Source organism: Meriones unguiculatus, chromosome 6 (genome assembly GCF_030254825.1).
Source record: "Meriones unguiculatus strain TT.TT164.6M chromosome 6, Bangor_MerUng_6.1, whole genome shotgun sequence".
Lineage (NCBI taxonomy): Eukaryota > Metazoa > Chordata > Mammalia > Rodentia > Muridae > Meriones > Meriones unguiculatus.
The window spans coordinates 37280885-37300358 of record NC_083354.1 but is presented as its reverse complement, the minus strand read 5'-3'; the positions used below and the strand labels follow the sequence as shown (position 1 = coordinate 37300358).

Here is a 19474-nt window from a genome sequence, read left to right as displayed (position 1 = left end):
AACAAGCACAAAAAGCCCCATCTAATCCAAAGAACACAGACAAAATTACAAAAAGAGACTAGGGTGGGGATGGGGCAGGGCACCCATTTTTAAATCACAACTTTTCAAATTTTATGGCAAACAATTTACAGAGCCAGGAACCCCAATAAGCCACTAAATATAATAAGTAAGAGAAAACCAAATTAGACAAATTAGACAATGGTCACAGGTCTGAAAGATAAAGACAAAAAGAAATTCTGAAAGAGAAAGAAAAAAACGTATAAAGGAACATTTATTTGACCTCTCACAAAACCAAACAAACAAAAACAACAACAACCCCATGAACCCTAAGAAAGAAACTATCATTAAAACATGAAGGCAGGGGCTGGAGAGATGGCTCAGTGATTAAGAGCACTGGCTGCTCTTCCAGAGGTCCTGAGTCCATTTCCCAGCAACCACATGGTTGCTCACAACCATCTATACTGAGATCTGATGCCCTCTTCTGGCATGCAGGTGTACATGCAGACAGAGCACTCACATAAATAAGTAAAATAAATCTTAAAAAAAAAAAAAAAGGCTGCTACATGTGGTAGTATAGGCCTATAATTCAAGAACTTGGGAGGCAGTGGCAGAAGAATAAAGAGTTCAAGGCCAGCCACAGCCATATAGCAAATTTAAGGCTAGCTTGAGTTACCTAAGATCCATCCTAACAGAACAAAAGCAATCAACTGTAAATATATAGGTGTGTGTATGTATATACATATAGGTACACACAAATACACAATTATTATCTGGATTTTTAGAGTGGTAACACACTTGCACAGATACATATATGATGACAATGGCATATGAGAAAAAAAACAGAGCAGTATTGGAGCCTCACTGCTAAAATTACTAGAACTATCTGAGTCACAACCAGAGGCAGACTGTACTAAGTTCAAGATGCACACCACCACTACACAGAATTTTTTTTTTAGTTGAAACAACTAAAATTAAAAATACACTTTAGCAGATAGATACTGTATTGCAAATACAAATCAAATCAGGGAAAAAGCTGTGTTAAGTGTGAAGTCCCTGAGCACTCTAATCAAAGGGCAGAGTTGGTTATGACAGTTGAACAAGACCCAACTTAGCAGTCTTTTAGAGATGAACAGTTTGAATTTAAAGCTTCTTCAGGGTCCAGTAATCTTTTTCTGAATGACAAGAAATCAATATTAATTGGGAGGGAATTATAAAAAAGTTAGATAAACCCTAGCCAGGCTAATCAACTCAAGAGGGAAAATACAAACTACTTAAAGCAGAAATAAGAGACATCATTACAGACAATACAGATATTATTAACTTGTGCCAACAAATCAGACAATTGAGATGAAATAAAAATGGTTCAAAATGGACACATATTACCAAATTACTCATGAAGATAAAAAAATCAGATTAGAACAATAACATAAAAAAACTGATTCACGTAATTAAAAAAATCTACCAAGGTCCAATGGTGAATTCAATTTTGTATATGAAACAATGAAAATTTCATAGAAACTTTCAGAACACTGAGAAGAAAACATTCCCTACTTCATTTGAAAAGCCATTTGCAAACCTGATATCAAAATCAGACAAAAGCAATCTAAGAAAACTACTGGCCAGTATTTCTCACCAACAAAGATACAAAATTCCTAACAAAATGTATATAATACACACAGCAAAACACACAAGGTTGTACACGTTTAGCAAATATTTATCTCATAAAACAAAACTATTTTAATATTTGAAAGTAAAATAACCAATTCTAAATCTTGGGGAACATTTGGCAATGTCTGGAGACACTTGATTGTCACCAACAGGAAGACCTACAGAGTGTGTAGAGGTAAACAGCTTATTATATACAAGACACGGCAAAGTAAAAGATTACTCAAACCATATTAATGGGGGGGGGGTGTCAAAATAATATGACCAACCTTACAAGAAAGAGAAAACAAAACTTAGCAACCGTAAATTTTTAAGCTGAAAGCCAAGGAAAGCTTCCTTAAACACAGCAACCCTAAGCTACAATCACATTGTACTGGTACTTCCTTATGTTTCCACTTAAGTCAGAGCAAGTGAGCGGCATCCATTTTCCTTGCTTCGGATATGCAACAATGTATTGAGATTCTAGTCAGTACAAACCAGGAAGAAAACAGTAGGTATACACATTGTAGAGCAAAAGATAAAACATCCCTTTTTACTTGGGGGGAGGGGTAGATAAGATGACCTTGGTATGTTTAAAATCTTAGGAAATCTAAAAGCAAAAGTAAAGTAACATACAAGTTTATCATAGGACACATGGTCAATACATAAAAATTTCCATTACACAGAACTTGTGTACTGTGACATGCTAATTAGCTGGTGAGCCAATGAGGGAAGTATAGTCCCTAGATCACTGGAATAGAAAAGACTGAGCAACAAACCCACCATTATTATGCTTTCTTCGGGTCAGGACAAGGCAAGGGTATCATCTTCCACCACCCTTATTTGACACAGGACTAGAAGTCCTAGCAAATTCAACAAGACAAGAGGAGGAAAGAAAAGGGATGCAGACTGATAAGGAAGAAATTAAAAGATGACACAACTGTCTAAGTAGAAAATTTCAAGGAATTAAAATATCTACTGAAATACTAAGTGAACACAGATACACAGCAGAATACAAAAGCAATTAACACTTAATATTTAAATAAATACACAATATCTCTTCAACACAGTATGTGTGTGTACATATATTAGTTCATAAAATGACTTTGAAAAGAGTATGTATAGAATATCTAAACAGAAAACCCGCAAACTTTGATGAAAGAATTCAAATTTCAATAGGAAAAACAAATTAATTCAGAAAGTCTGTGTAGAAAGGCGAAGGACTCTGCCAACACAGTATTAATAAGTAAATAAAATCACAGGGATGACAGTACCTGGATTTTAAGACTTACAAATTACAATAGTCAAGAGAGTCAAAAGGATCACTAAATATAAATCACATAAATATAAAACAAAGGTAGGAGGCTAGAGAAATGGCTTAGCAGGTAAGCGCCATACTGCTTGAGCAGAGGACCTAGCTTCAGATCCTAGTACTTCTGGGGGCTCAGAACTAACTGTCTGTAACTGTAACTCCTGCCTTCTTCCAGACTTATAGATTGCATGCGGTGCGCACATCTGTGCGCACACACATCAACAAATAATTAAAAATTCAATTAAGTGATAAAGTTTCTAGAACAGAAGGTAAAAATTAGCTACCACCTAGAAACACAGAAAGACATATCCCATGTAATCCTAAGGTGGCCTCTTCCACAATGTTCCGATCAGTGAGAACCCAAGTGAGGCCACATGGTTGGTCTATTTGGGAGTTTTTCCCAAAGAATGTTAAAAATAACTACTTTCAGAAATTTCAGGGTCACCTAGCAGGGAACTGATCATCAGGATACACAAAGTTCAAAAAATCAAATGCCAAAAGGAAAAATAATCCTATCAACAAATGAGCAAATGGACAATTCTCAAAGTAAGTACAAATGGCCAATAAAACATGAAAAAAAAATTCAGTATGTTTAGCCAAAGTACAAATCAAAATGGCAATGCAATTCCACCTCACCTAGTCAGAACAGATACCATTAGGAAAACACACCAGTGCTGGTGGGGACACAGCCTAGGGTCACCCTTATATCCCACTGGTAGGAATACATTGCACTGTAGTAAGGAGCAAGGAAAGATCTCATGGCTCCTGGATAACCTTAATTTCACTATGGAGCTACTGTAATAAATGCACATGTGAGCAGAAGCACGAGACAGGCGAGTTCAGAAGTAAAGACATACATCACAGTAAATCTGCTTTTACTAAGAATGCTAAGACCATTCAATTAGAAATTGAGAAAGGTTTGTTTGTCAAGGGGCCCAAATCCCAACAAACGATTATGATTATGAATAAGAACCAAGCTAGAGAACATTTAAATGTACTACAAAAGTTCTGGTAGGTCCACACACAGCTCTAGGTAACCTTGGCCTGTATGATCAAATGACTTTGACAAGGTACCAAGAGTAATTAATCAATGGGGAAAAATGGAAATCAACATGTGAATTAATAAATCTGGACCTTTGTTTAAGCATCATTTATAAAATAATAAATGGAGCAACCTTAACATAAAACTTAGAATTATGAAATTCTTTTATTTATTTATTTATTAACTATAAAATTCTTAAAAGAAGGCACATGGTAAGAACTCACAGTGATATGTTTTACAGTGATTTCCTGGACATAGGAATAAAAGAAAATGTTGACAAGTAGAGGTTCGTGAACATTAATTTTTATATATCAAAAGACACAGGGTGAAAAGGCAGTATACAGAATGGGAGAAAAACATAAAAATAATCAATCCATAAGGGATTAGTAGCAAGCACAGAGACCCATAAAATGCAACTCAAAAATAAGAAAAGGACTTCAAAAGGCATTTCTACTAAGAATATCCAACTCGCTACCAGACACAAAAAGAGGTGCTTTCCACTCATCACTGAAGAAACACACACTAGAACCAGTTACACCATCTTACACTATTAGTATCATTACTATCAACAAAACAGAAAAATTAAGCCAGGTGTGGAGGCACACATGTGGAACCCTAGCTATCTGGGAAGCAGCAGGAAGAATATTGGAGATTTGAGGCCAGCCTAGGCATACAGTAAGAAATAGCCATAAAATAACAAGTGGGCAGGTGAATTTATGGAATCATTGGAACATGTGTACTGCTGGTGGAAATTTGAAAAGGCAGTTATGGAAAATGATATTGTGGCACATAAACACTAAAAATACAACTGTTGTACAAATATATACTATAGGTTCTACCAATTCAATTAGCCAAAGCCAATGAGACAAAAGTAAAATAGTTACATTTTACAAGATGTGGGTAGATGATAGATAGGACGGCCACAAAACATTACAGGTGCATATAACATTTTTAAACCGTGCCATTTGGTAAATGTTATATTCTGCATATTTTACCATAATAAAAAAAGCTGGAGAAAAAAAAAGTGTGTATAATGTGTGTATATGTAACAATTATGCAAAACATAAAGACACTAAACAGTAAGATTTCGTTTATGTGAAATGTCCAGACAAGGTAAGTTGATAGAAGACAAAACTAGTGAGACAGTGAGAGATGTCTCAGAGCATAAAAAGCGCTCGCTTTGCAAGTCTGATAACCTGAGTTTGATCTTTAGAAACCATGTAAAGGAGGACAGAGAACCAATTTCACAAACTGTCCCTTGGCCTCCACTTCTGTGCCACAGCATACACAAGCCTTCCCAACCCTATCATACAAAAGCAGATAAATAAAACTTTCTAATGCAGGTGCATGGTTACTGCAGAACATAAAGAAAGAGGAACTGAGAAGGCCAGGGTTGAGGTCAAAGCACAATTTTTAAACTGGAGAAATTTTCTGTAAGTAATAGTGGTGACAGTTGTACAGCACTAAATATGGTAAAAAGGATTAAACATATAATCTTTAAAATAACACAAATTTTATTACAATTTTGGAAGAAATTTAAATGTTAAATGGTAGCTGAGATTTCAGTTAGAATGGGATGTAGCTATGATCCTAGCACCGGGGAGAAAGAGGCACAGGCAGGATTTTGAGGCCAGTCTCACAGTTTCATATACAACTAAGACCTTGTTAGAAGCAAAAGGGGCCAGAAAACTACATAGTGTCAATGTTATTTGGTTTTCAATGCCCAACTATGAATGAGTTATTTCTATCTGAGCTTTGTTCCTTCACATTTATGTGTTGTACAAATTTCCCACAATAGGGTATTTCTTCCTACAGCAATCATGAGCTATAACAACAGAATGTAGATGACAACGGTAGTTAACCAACCACCTATCCAAACACTCACATTCAAATCAATGCCATTGTTTACTTTAGATAATTGTATTTAAGAAAGAATTTAACCAACATAGGTTGAATCTCCTTTACTGCCGTTTCCTCAGTGTCACCCATACATCCTCAGAAATGATGCGTGGATTTTTCGTTATTGTACTTTTGCTACAAACAGTATAAAGACTGTCTCATTTGTATTGCTTAAATTTTGTATTCATGATTTAGCATATCATGGCTAGTCTACCACAAACTTTACCGTTGGTACTTTATTAACAAGCTCTGTCCACATTTACATTCATTATGTTTAGTATTGAAACTTACATAATTAAAAGGCTTTAAATAGAGTTTGCAAAATTTTAAGTTTAGGGTAGTGTTTTTGGCTTCTTTTCTCCCAGCTGCATGCAGTAAATGAAAAGAGCTTTTAAAAACTTTTTTTTAATGATAACAATGCTGTCATCATACTCACATGGGTGCTTTTAAACTCTTTTAACTCAAGATCAAGATCTCTTTTAAACTCAAGATCAAGAGACCTCTGCAGATCATACTGCAGCATTCTTCCTGGAATTCCAGGCTAGGTCAAAGCAAAAATATCCACAAGCCAGGTAGCTCTTAAGAGAATTTAAAATACTTATTAAAGAAAAAGTGGCAGCTGGGAGCGTGGCACACAACTGTAATCCCAACACTCAGGGAGGCGAGGCAGGTGGATCTCTGAGTTTGAGACCAGCCTGGTCTACAATGCGAGTCTAGGACAGGACTACACAAAGAAACCCTGTTTCAAAAAACAAAACAAAACAAACAAACAAAAAAAGGCCTTGAAGAAATAGCTCAGCGGTTAAAAGCATAGTCTGCTCTTCCAGAGGTTCTGAGTTCAATTCCCAGCAATCACGTTATCCTCCCAGGACAACCACAGATCTGTAATGTGATCTGGTGCCTTCTTCTGGCATGCAGGTGGACATGCAGATAGAGCACTCATCTACATAGAATAAAATCTTAAAAAAAAAAGTGGTGTTGTCATTCATCTAGCTACCTAAAAATACAGTTAAATGTATAAAAGGTATTCACACATAAGGTATGTATAGCTGACAGGCTGCTTCTGAAAGCTCTTTGAAGCTATGACTAATAAGGTAGACACAAGATTATTGTGAAAACTAAATTTTATATAGACATATTAATCCAGTTATATATACAGAAAAGGTTCTGGTTTGCTTTTAAATGTCGCCTATTATAAATAGAAACAGATCTGTAGCAACGCTATTGGTTAAAGATACATGTCCAACCTAAAGACTTAGGGCAGAAGGTTACCAGCATTAATGGTAACTAAACATTAAGTGGTACTTACCCATAAGTAGTAAGTGAACTGAAGCGCAAAAATTGCAATGCCTTCATTATCAAAGGATCCTGCCACTGACCGAGATATATATCCCGGTACAATAGCAATAAAACAAGCAGCTAAAAGTCCTGCTCCTTGGTTCCAAAGTTCTCTAGTTAGCAGGAACGTAGATATAGATGTAAGGCCGCTAAAAGTTGGAGCAAGGAATACACACACATCTCTTATGTGAACTGTTATATTCAATGTATTTAAAATCCAATGAATAAGGCCAGCTGTTATCATCAACCCTGGGTATACCTAGAAAGAGGGGAAAGGAATTTAGTTACATATAAAACAAGGTGCCCAAAACAAACAGTACTCATTCCTTTTTTATTAGTACACATCATCTGTAGCTAAGATCAAGAGGAAGAATTTTCCTTTTTAGGTGATACAAAATAAAATATTTTTGGAATAGATACAAAGAACAAGTTCATAAACAGAATATACACTTAAATAACAGAACAGAGAGAATATAAAACAAGACTAATTAAAATTAAAATATGTAATGATCCTTATTCCAGTAATTATTTTTTTCACTTCTGAGCACTGTCTTTGTCATTTATTTTTTAGGACTGGGATTTTTAATTCTCTAGTCTTGTTCTTATTGTGTATATATTAAAAAGAGAAATGATAATTATAAATAAGTCCCTCCTACTTCTTTTTTAAATCCAAAATTCAGAAAGTAAACACCACTAGCTAAGAAGGACCAGTCATTTGGAAACCAAAAGAATACTAAAAGGCTTAAAGTACTATGCTCAAAGTATTAATGGTGGGCGGGAAGAATATGCGTACTGACACGCCCACCCTGACACCAACAGAGCAGGAACTCAGGAAGAGCCGGCTCTGGGAGCACTCATTCTGAGTCACTCCTCAGTAACTGGCATGTGCACTTTAATCTGCATCTGCAACATGTCCAAATGGCTCTTTCTCCCCAAGAGCAGAACCACAAAGGCCATGTCACATACTCACTCTTTGGCTGTCCTGTTTCAATCTGTGTGTCCTGTCATCCTCCCAACCATCTCTACCTCACCTCCCCTTGCTTTTTTCCTTGCCATTTATTACCACTGAACACACTATGTATAAATATTATTTTTAACTGCTCAGCATCACAAAAACATAAGCTCCAGAAGAAACTGTCTTGAAAAAAATAAAAACAAACAAAAAAAATCAACCAACCAACAAACAAAAACCAAGGGAGTTAAAATTAACTAGGTATTCATGTCACCAGAATCCACAAGAAAGAGAAAGCAAAAATCTCAAGAGAGATTTTAACTTGACAGAAGGGCCAGAGAAAAAGCCTAGTTCCCAGCAATGTCAGATTCTGTTTATGAAGCTAAACTGGACAAACTCTTCTCATTTATAGGGAGATCAGGAAGGAATTCTGCCTTCCTTAATAAGTAGGAACAAAATCCTACAGAGATAAGACTATTCCAAAACTACAGCACCATCAGGGTACAAGAAGATTCAAAATGGGGCTGCGGAGATGGCTCAGACGGTAATACGTGTAAAAGCATGAAGACCTGGCATTCCATCCCCAATGCCCATGTAAAAAACATGGAGTGTTGGCATATTCTCGTAGTCCCAGTCCTGGGAGATGGAAATGGCATGGTGGGCAGAGGCAAGTAGATACCTGAAGTTTGCTGGTCAGTCAAGCTAGCTCCATTAGAGAGCTCTAGGCCAGTGACTATGCTCAAACAACAAAGCCAAGGTGGAGAGCACCCAGGGGACATCTGTGGCTGAATTCTGACCTCCATATGTACACTCCTAACATGTGTATGAGCGTGTACCATATGCGCGCATGCATGCATGCGTGTGCGCACGCACACACAACACACACACACACACATACACCTCCTAAACATAAAAGAAAAGTGGACTAAATTAGAATGTACTTTAGGTTACAATCAAGTCTCAAAAACTTAAAAGTTCTGAAAAGTTACATCTCATTTACTAACTATAATCCATTTCAGAACTTAAACAAGCACTACACTACAAAGCCTCCTCTTTAAAAGTTAAATGCAATTCTAGGTAGCCATGGTGACTGACATCTATAATTCCATCACTTGGGAGGCTGAGGCAGAAGGATTACTGTTGAATGCAGACTGGCATGGGCTACAGAGTGAGTATAAAAGAAAATCAATCCCCACAAGTAGAATGAAATTAAAATGGAAGGGTGGTGGAAACACTACACCAAAACTCAGGAAATGCTGATAACAGCATAGTGATAACTGTGACTGTAACAACTGTAAAACACAACCAACCAATAATGAAAAAAGGTTGAAAATTACTAGAGAAATCAGAGATTGGGAAAGGAGCATAAAAATAAATTTAAGGATATAGAAGGAAGGAAATGAATTTGAATTACAGAGAGATAGAGAAGAGCAAAACTTTTATTTGGAGTGATACTGATAAACCTCTAGCATAGCCATTCAAGAAGAAACAACCAAGCATACAAACTCCAAGAGCTGCCATGTCTTCCCCCTTCGCTACAAGTTCTTACACACTGAATCCTAAGAATCTTCATGTCATCCTCCTGGATCCAGAGACCTCTACACCAGGTATGGAGGTTCAACTATCTAGATTAATTCAGAGGCTTGAGGCTGGAAAAGTTAAACTGCCAAGAACAGAGCTAAGAAATATTGGCTAATTAACTGGAGAAGATATATTTATGAACTATTTGCAGCTTTCAAAGACCCTCATCCCCTTAGCAGTGAATTGTTTACTCAATAGTTTGCAGTTAACATAAAGAATAGCTAATATACTTACAGTGCCACCTACTATTCTTCCTAGTGGATACCATGCTCTTTCATCAAACCAATTTAAAAATTCATAGAACCCATGAGATGCAAGATGATGTGTTGATCTATAGTTAAACCTGGAGAAAAGAGAAAAGAAAATATTATAAAATCAGTTAACATAATACCTTTCTTATATTCACTATATGGCTACAAATATCTTGTTATACATATATATGCAATATTAGGCTCAAATAATAAAAAATCTGAAGATTTCAAACCAATTCTTATACCTCTAATATAACTATAACACTAGCACTTGCTAGAATTCATGTAAGAACCAGTAATGCTCAAAAATTAACATGTGAAAACTTGTGGGGTTCAAGGCAGAGGGCTTAAATTTAACCAGAAGGGGGTGGGTTAGGATACACAGAATTCATCATCACAAAAGAAGTACATGACTCAAAAAGATTAAGAACTATTAATGAGATGGCATCAAACTGAAGAAACACATGGCATGTATCATCCAAAAACTTACATAGCACAATAAAACAGTGGCTTAAAAATTAGCATATAGATCATGCTAGCACAGTGAGAGAACATGGGTCTCGAAGCATGGCTTAGTTTAGAGAGCTAGATGAGTACTTTACAAAACACCTGGTTCAGCCCCCAGCATCACATACACACCAGGAAATAGCATGGTTTTTAAAGAGAAATAATTTATCTCCGAAAATGACAAATGAGAAGAAACTAAACTAAGGAAATCAAAGCCTAACGTGTAAGCAGAAAAAAATGCAAAGCACGGAGGGCAGTTTCAGGGTCACTCTATATTCAGCACAAAGCAGCTCTAGAGCGCAGGATGGACCTGCATCCGCTCTCAAGGTGAGGGCGATACATCCAACCATGCAAGGTTCCTTCCTCTATCACTGCCATGGCAAGTAGGCAGCAGAGGGTGACATGTGGGCGCAGGAAGCAGCACAGTGCGGGACTCAAAAGATGATGGACAGGAAATCCAATCAGTATATAGTCCCCAAATCAAACATCTGAGAGAGCAAGGACCTTCAAAGTAAGCAGGTACGCAACACAAAAGAAAGCTCCACAGGAGACAGTGGATTCTCATCTCCAGAGCAGCCTGACTGGTTACAGGTTTCAGTACCACAAGGGCACCTGGCTCACACCTCATCTTGTATGACTTTGAGGAACAGGCTCCTCCGTATGTGCTTGTCTTCCAGTTTCTTCACAGCACCTCTATCATGAGGTGGCTATGCTGTAGAGCAGCTGTGAAACACTACTACTATGACTAGTACATATGATAAAAAAAACATTTCCAAAATTTAAGGAAAACTAAGATTATCCAGTTGAATCATAGGTAGGTTACTTTAACAGACAAACGTGAAGGGCCAACTACAAAGTAAAAAAAAAACAAAACAAATTTTTTTCATTAAAAAACAAAACAAAACTTACTCCAAGTAATGGTTAATAAACATGTCTTACAAGCATGTCATTCCAAGCTCACCACCAAAACTGTCCTCAGGGGTACTTTCCCTTTACATAAGCCATGACCTTGGGCAAGTGTTAGAGGCCCCAGCTCTGCAGCTGCTCCTCTCTCTCCAGGCAGCAAGCATCTTCTATTTAAGATGGTCATGATAACTCACTCTTAAGTTTCCCCAAGAGACCTCAGTAGACCCAGGTCGTGTCCCACAATGTATGCTTATCTCCCTGCCTGGACCTTCCTTCTCATTTCTAAACCATTCATACTTGTCTTTACTGATATTTTCACACACACACACACACACCGCCCCCAATGCCACAAACTCAACATCCAATCAAACCCATGACAGGACACCTGACTCACCATCCCAAAACAAACATATTGCACATGCTTTCAGAGTCTAGTCCCTCACATCTTAGATATAAAAATGACTGCCTGTTCATCTTTGTAAGTCCTGTCAAGCTTTTAATTGTGTGCCACAACACAAATGTGACCACACTGCATCTCTCTTCATCAGACTCCTCAGAGGCTTTATCTTTGTGTAGCTTTCTCACCACAGTGGTGGAAGCTCTCACATGACTGCCCAGTCTTACACAAGGCTAGCTCCCCACTTTCCATACTTGATCTTGAGTCATGCAGACTTACTTCATTCTCTACTGCCACAGTCTTTAGACTATTCACCCTTACAAACACCTGTGACACTGCTCTTAGCCTGGTTACCTCACTCTATGAGCCTGAGCACATTTCTAAGGGACACAATGTACTTTCTTCTTAGTGTTGGTACTGATCACATGCTGAAAGAGTATCTCAGGCTCCATGACTGCGGTTCTGCATGGAGATGACAGTAAAGGCAGATAACTATGTAACCCACTATACCAGTCTTTCCAAAGTGACATCATTTTTTTTTTTTGCTGTAATTCTTGAGATCACGGCCTGAAGGAAAGCAAGGCATTACTCAGTCGAGTGAGGCACTACTCAGTACATAGTAAGAGACTGAGTAAGCTACTGCTTATTTTCTTCATGATTAACAGTTAAAGTTTATCTATTAGATCCTTAGTGAATCTGAAACTGACCATTACTACAGCTTTGAATTAAATCTTGGTATCCGAGAAAATGGTTTTACTAGTAGTTTTTGGCTTGCCTTTTTGAATTTCTAAATCATATTTTTTTTTTCCTGTTTGGTTTTTGATATAGGTTCTTACTATGTACCTCTGACTGGCCTGATACTCAATATGTAGCAAATTCCTCCTGCCTCAGATTCTACACATCAATTTTAAATTAAGTTTGTCAGCTATACCCAAGATACCCAGCAAGTTCCACTTAATTTCAAATCAATCCAGAAAGAATTTACATCTTTATTACCAGAATATAATCAATTCAAGAATATGGCAGATATCCATTTATTTAGGTCTTCCTGAATGTTGCTCCACAAATCATACAATTTCACCTTACAAGTCTCAAACACCTTTGCTTAGTTTTAATCTCATTTCTTTCTTTTTTTTTTTAAAGTTATATTTTTTTATTAGTTTTTGAGACTCTCTTGGCTTGTTTTTTGTTTTTTTTTTTTTATTTTCCAGAGCTGAGAACCGAACCCAGGGCCTTGCGCTTGCTAGGCAAGCACTCTACCACTGAGCTAAATCCCCAACTTGATCTCATTTCTAATGCTATCTTTATATCTAAAAACCGTGACACGTTGACAATAATCTGTTGGCATTTTCACAATGACCCTGTAACTAAACGCCCTATATGTGCATGTTAACACGCACTAGAGTGCCCTGGCATTGAATACAAAGCGGCGTCTCACAGACTCTCAAAGTTTTGAGAGCGCTGTCACCAAGACCATGCGTTCCCGCCTCACTATGCCCTTCAGTACCCCGTGATCGCCAATCTTTTCCGCTACAAAAACACAAAAGCAGACAGGTAAATACCAGCTTTATTCAAAGTTAAATATTCAACAAAAACTGCAAGAAGTTCCAAAATAAATAAACTACTGAGTTTCCAATTTCAGAAACAGTGTATTTTAATAGAATCTACATGAACTCAGAAGAGAAACTTAATATCAAGCTTAAGTGTATAAGAGTTCAGATTATAGCAAACAGTAATAGTTTATTTTTGCACAAGGTTTTCTTAATACCAAAGTTTCTTTAGGGTCTAAGAAAATTCTGGCTCTTGGTCTATTGACTATATACTAAAAACTGTCTCCCTCATGGTTACATTAAACAGGAAGCACCACCATCTAAATTTATAACTTACTACAAATCTGTTGCACATTGGGTTGTTACTGCTTAGTTATTTTCTTTCATGCAAATTCTCAGTTGCAGTACTACAAATCCAATCTAAAGCAAACAGAAGAGGCATTTAGACCAACCGTAAGGCTATTCTTTTCCTAACAAACCCAAATAGAATGTATTTATCAATTTCCTTCTTTTGAGCAATTTTTAGAATGCCCTTTCTCAGTGCACACCTGCTACACATACATTTAATTCTCCTTCCTGAGATTTCTAATTGTCCTCAAAGCTTCTCTGACGAGTCTACCTCCCTGAACCCCAGGCCATTTTAATGTGTGCTTTCAAAACGTCACACTGAACTACAGGTTTACCTCATCATGCAATTTTGTGTGTGTGTGCACGACCATGTGCACACAGACACACCTGGAAAGACTTCTTGCTCATGAGAGCCAAGTAATGCCTGCAGTTGACTCCTCTAAGGACCCGAGCAATAACTTAAGCTTTTGTGCCTTACCCTAAAATTAATCTGCCAGGGAAGAAACTCAGTCTCAAGCATGACCAGTAAATGCTCTACCACTGAGCTACAACCCCACACATTGTTTTAACATTATATGGTGTATGTAAAATATGAGCTAGAAAAGCTGGAAAATAATTTTCACCTAATTTATAGCTAACACAGAGCAGGTTTTTTAGTTCACATGTGCTACAAATAGCAGGGAAACGAAAACAAGTTTCCAAAGGACCAGGCTGTCCTTTGTTCTAAAATGTTTCTCCTCCAAAAGACCATCCAAATATATGTATGCAATCAATCAGCCACTGTGTGTGCTTATTGAGTAGAGATGCGAGAATTATTATTTTTTTTCATAACACTTATTAAAATGATTGTCAAGGGCCTGAAAATAATTCCTACTTCTATTTACCCTTTTGGGGGTAGAGACAATGTCTCACTGTGTAGCTCTGGTTAATCTGAAACTTGCAATGTAGATCAGACTGGCTTTGAACTCAGAGATTTGCCTGCCTCTACTTCCCAAATGTTGGGATTAAAGGCATGGGCCACAATACCCGGTTCTGTTCACTTCTGTATCACATTCTCAGATCCAAGATCAGTACATTTTTAGAGGCACACAACAGATACTGCAGCAATTTAGAAACCAGCCTTTATAAAAATATATGAAGAAAAAAAATTTAAATAAGATGACAGTAGAAAGCAATCAAAAAATGAAGGAGGAGAGGATCTCAACCATTTAGTAGTGAAAGAGCACACCACCAATACAAGGGAGATGAGAAATAAACTCTGTGTCACATCTGAAATGTTGAGTTCAAAAATCTTTTACACCCATGACAGGAATACAAGTCTAATTCAGATTTTGCAAACCAAACCTAAGGCACACCTCAGGAACAATCAATTAGGACCATAAAGGCAGCTGAGACCAATGCTGGTGATGAAAAACACAGAAAGGGCCAGGTGTGATGGCTTGTGTAAAATCCCAGTACTCAGGAGATGTAGTAGTCGTCCCAGGCTAGCCTGGGCTACAGGAGACCCTGTCTCAAAGAAACCCAAAATGCTAAAGAATGGTATTATGAAAGAGAATGGAGTAGATGGAAGGGTACACTCAACATTGCAGTGTGTCAACACAGTCCCTTTACCACCAAGGGAAGTTCTGAATCGCTCTCTCTAGGGTTTTAATTTGCTTTGAGAAATTAGATTAACTATAGTTTGTATTTAAAAAAACAGGAAACACCAGCTCCTACAGAGACAAGACTCCCAGGAAGTCTTGTCTGACACGACACTAGAATAAACAGCACACACCACGACATAAGCCTACACGTTTCACTTCTACAAAGTGATAATCATTTATGTTTAAAAACCCTCAAGTAACTGATATGTACCAAGCTTCTTTGAGGTACTAAGAATAGAAGACTGAAAAAGAAAACTGTGCTTTTCTGGAGCTTAGTACAATAAACACAATGTAGATCATTATAGATGGGAAAAGTTCCACAAAATAAGAGTAAAAATAGAAGCTAGGACAGACTGCTGTAAATAAGAATAAAGCCTGATCTTACACCATCTGTCAGACACTTAAGGATGAAGTAGTCACTATTCATAGATAGGGAAAAGAAACTAGTAAGCAAATGTAAAGCCCAGAAAGATGGGTGCCTGTTTTCTATTTCTGTGATAAAATATTTGGACCAAAAGCAACTTGAAAGAGTTTATTTCAGATTATACGTCCCAATCATAGTCCATCTTGAGGGGAAATCAAGGCAGCAACCTAGAGGAAGAAACTGAAGCAGAGACCACAGAAGACCACCACTTACTGGATTGATCCTCATGACTTGCTCAACTTTTTTATACAACCCAGGACCACCTGCCCAGGGTGGGATCACCTACAATGAACTGGTCCTTCTCATATCAATCACTATTAAGGGAATACCCCACAGACTTGCCCACAGGCTAATCTGATGAAGGCATTTTCTTTCCAGGTGATCAAGCTATGGTCACAGTGCATGAAAGGGATACAGCGTGGTTATGAGGTGTGTTTTTACAATTCTTGTAACTTCTGCTAAGTATTTTTTCCATTTACTCATCTGGCACACACTCACAATCACAAACAAAACATTTGAATGAATGACTGGATTAAGGAAAAATGTCTATGACTTGGCCAAAGTCATACAGTTATGCAGTGGCTGAGATGGGAGCTCTGGCTCCAGAACCCACATTCTTCAACTTGATGGCAGGATGACTCTGAGCAGCAGCAGCAGCAGCAGCAGCAGCAGCAGCAGCAGCAGCAGCAGCAGCGTGATCAGTGGCTACAAGGTTCATTTACATCCCCTTCTGGACACTGTTTATCCTAAAGTAGATTTAAACTGCTTGAGAGTTCCAAAAGGCTCCCCTTGGATACCAGAATTGGAATACACTTTGAACAGAACATGGTGTCCTCCATATACTCTGCATTCTGTTATAAATCTCATTTAATGAAAGGGTTCAAAACTAAACAGTACTCGAAAAACGCTGGTTATACATGTTTAAATATGTATAAACAAAAACCACTGGTAGTGTTATCTTAATGCCTCAGAGGTTAAGAACACTGGCTGTTCTTCCAAAGGTCCTGAGTTCAATTCCCAGCAACGACATGGTGGCTCACCACCATCTATAATGAGATCTGGTGTCCTCTTCTGGCCTGCAGGTGTACATGCAGACAGAACATTGTATATATAATAAATAAACAAGCAGGTTTGCTTAAGAGACTGTTTCTCACTTAAAGAAATGCTCATCCTCATTAGCCATCAGGGAAATGCAAATCAAAACGACCCTGAGATATCACCTTACACCCATCAGAATGGCCAAGATGAAAAACTCAAGCGATAACACATGCTGGAGAGGTTGTGGAGAAAGGGGAACCCTCCTCCACTGCTGGTGGGAATGTAAACTGGTACAACCACTCTGGAAAGCTATCTGGCGCTTTCTAAGACAATTAGGAATAGTGCTTCCTCCAGACCCAGCTATACCACTGCTAGGTATATACCCAAAGTTTGTTCAAGTGCACAAAAAAGACACTTGCTCAACCATGTTTATAGCAGCTCTATTTGTAATAGCCAGAACCTGGAAACAACCCAGATGTCCATCAACGGTGGAATGGGTACAGAAATTGTGGTATTTTTATACAATGGAATACTACTCAGCAATCAAAAAGGAGGAAATCATGAAATTTGCAGGCAAATGGTGGGATCTAGAAAAGATCATTCTGAGTGAAATATCCCAGAAGGAGAAAGACAAACATGGGATATACTCACTTATATAGACCTATAAGATATGATAAACATAATGAAATCTATACACCTAAAAAAGATAATCAATTGAGCGGACATGGGGTAAGATGATCAATCCTCATTTAGAAAGACAGATGGGATGTGCATTGAACATATGACAGGAGTCTACTGAGCGCATCTGAAAGACTCTAACTAGCAGTGTTTTCAAAGCAAAGACTCATGACCAAACCTTTGGCAGAGTACAGGGAATCATAAGAAGGGGAGTTAGTCTGATGGGGAAAGGATAGGAGCTCCACAAGGACCAAATATATCTGGGCACAGGGTCTTTTCTGAGACTGACATTCAACCAAGGACCATGTATGGATATAACCTAGAACCTCCACTCAGATGTAGCCTGTGGTAGCTCAGTAACCAATTGGTTTCCCAAAGTGAGGGGAACAGGGACTATTTCTAACAGGAACTCAATGACTGGCTCTTTGGTCCCCCCACCCCCGAAGGGAGGAGCAGTCCTGTTAGGCCACAGAGGAGGGCTTTGCAGCCAGTCCTGAAGATACCTGATAAAACAGGATCAGATGAATGGGGAGGAGGTCCCCCCTATCAGTGGACTTGGAAAGGGGCACGGTGGAGATGAGGGAGGGAGGGAGGGACCGGGAGGGAATGAGGGATCGGGACACAGCTGGGATACAGAGTTAATAAAATGTAACTGATAAAAAAAAAAAAAACAAAAAAAAACAATCATGACAAAAAAAAAAAAAGAGACTGTTTCTTCTTCATCCTTCTTATACTGTATCAGGGACTGTGTGGAATGGAGAGGGAGAGAGGCCAGTCAGTGGAGCTCAGGAATTATGATACAGTTCTGCAACCAAAAAGGTCAGAAATAGACTAAAAACAGAAACGCAGCCAAGACACAACAAATACATCAAACACACTGACAGTGTTCAACACAAGCAATTGCTCAATATGGAATAATTTCTTGCCAACCTTATGGCTAGCTATGCTTCTCACAAGTTGGCAAAACCGGCAGCTGGCAACATAAGCCTCACTGCAAACAGAGGCAAGGGCAGGGTGTATAACCTTTCTGGATGACAGCATCATATACTAATAGTAATATGGATGGCCTCCCCCATACACACTAAAGTCTGCATAAAGGTGTTGTACAATTTTAAAACTGGTTTTGAAATACCCCCACCGGGAGTCACAAAAGGCATCAGAACCCATCAGACCCAGCAGCAGCACTGGTCCACTTCAGTTTCAGAGACCGTGACCCCAAGAAAAGGGTAGTTTGGGGTGATTCAACTGAACTCACTTTTCAATTTTCTGGCTTAATCATTAGTCATTTAAAAATTAGTTATCATTTCTATTAGGGAAAACAGACAAAGACAGAAGCAATTAGGCAAAGTGTTAAGTAACCACATGGCTGCTATTCACATCACTCTTGTTTATTGGCTCTTGAATAATAATAATATAATAATAATAATAACAAATGCACACAGCAATATAGTTGCTTTTCTTTACCTTTTCTTGAAACACTGGGTAATAAGAAAATGTACATACTTTCATCTACTTAAAAAGAAATAAAGCCCTATCTATTCAGGATGTCTGATGTTTAGGTGCTTTCAAATACAGCATACACACTATCTCAAAACCATATCCAGGGCAGGCTAACCCTAACATTAAACAGACAAGTTTTGTGAATTCTGGCACAGATAAATGCTAGATGCTATGTAAACACTAAGCACAAAATTCTGTAACAATGCAAATATTTCTTAAAATGTGACCATAAAATATGGACACTAAGTTTAAGAAACTATAGTTCTCAAGTAACTTTCCACCTCATAACTTCTGAGGCTAGACATACTGCATGCAAGCACAAAGGTAGCCGAGAATAGAGGCAGACTTGCTTTCTGGCTCTGCAGGGCTGACACCTGACCATTAATAGTGCAGACAGCAATCAAAGAACAGAACATCTGAATGAATACCTGACTCATATACCATGTTGTTTTTTTTTATTTTGG

The 19474-nt window shown here is 38.0% G+C and overlaps 1 protein-coding gene across 1 annotated transcript in view; it reads right to left on the bottom strand.

Moving 5' to 3' along the window:
• Stt3b (STT3 oligosaccharyltransferase complex catalytic subunit B) overlaps positions 1 to 19474 on the bottom strand; it is a 68370-nt gene that overhangs the window by 29117 nt on the left and 19779 nt on the right. The window contains exons 2-3 of the mRNA XM_021656000.2: positions 10003 to 10111; positions 7207 to 7494 (exon numbers count right to left, since the gene is read on the bottom strand). Coding sequence (XP_021511675.1) covers positions 7207 to 7494; positions 10003 to 10111 — 397 coding nt within the window. The remainder of the gene's footprint in view (positions 1 to 7206; positions 7495 to 10002; positions 10112 to 19474) is intronic.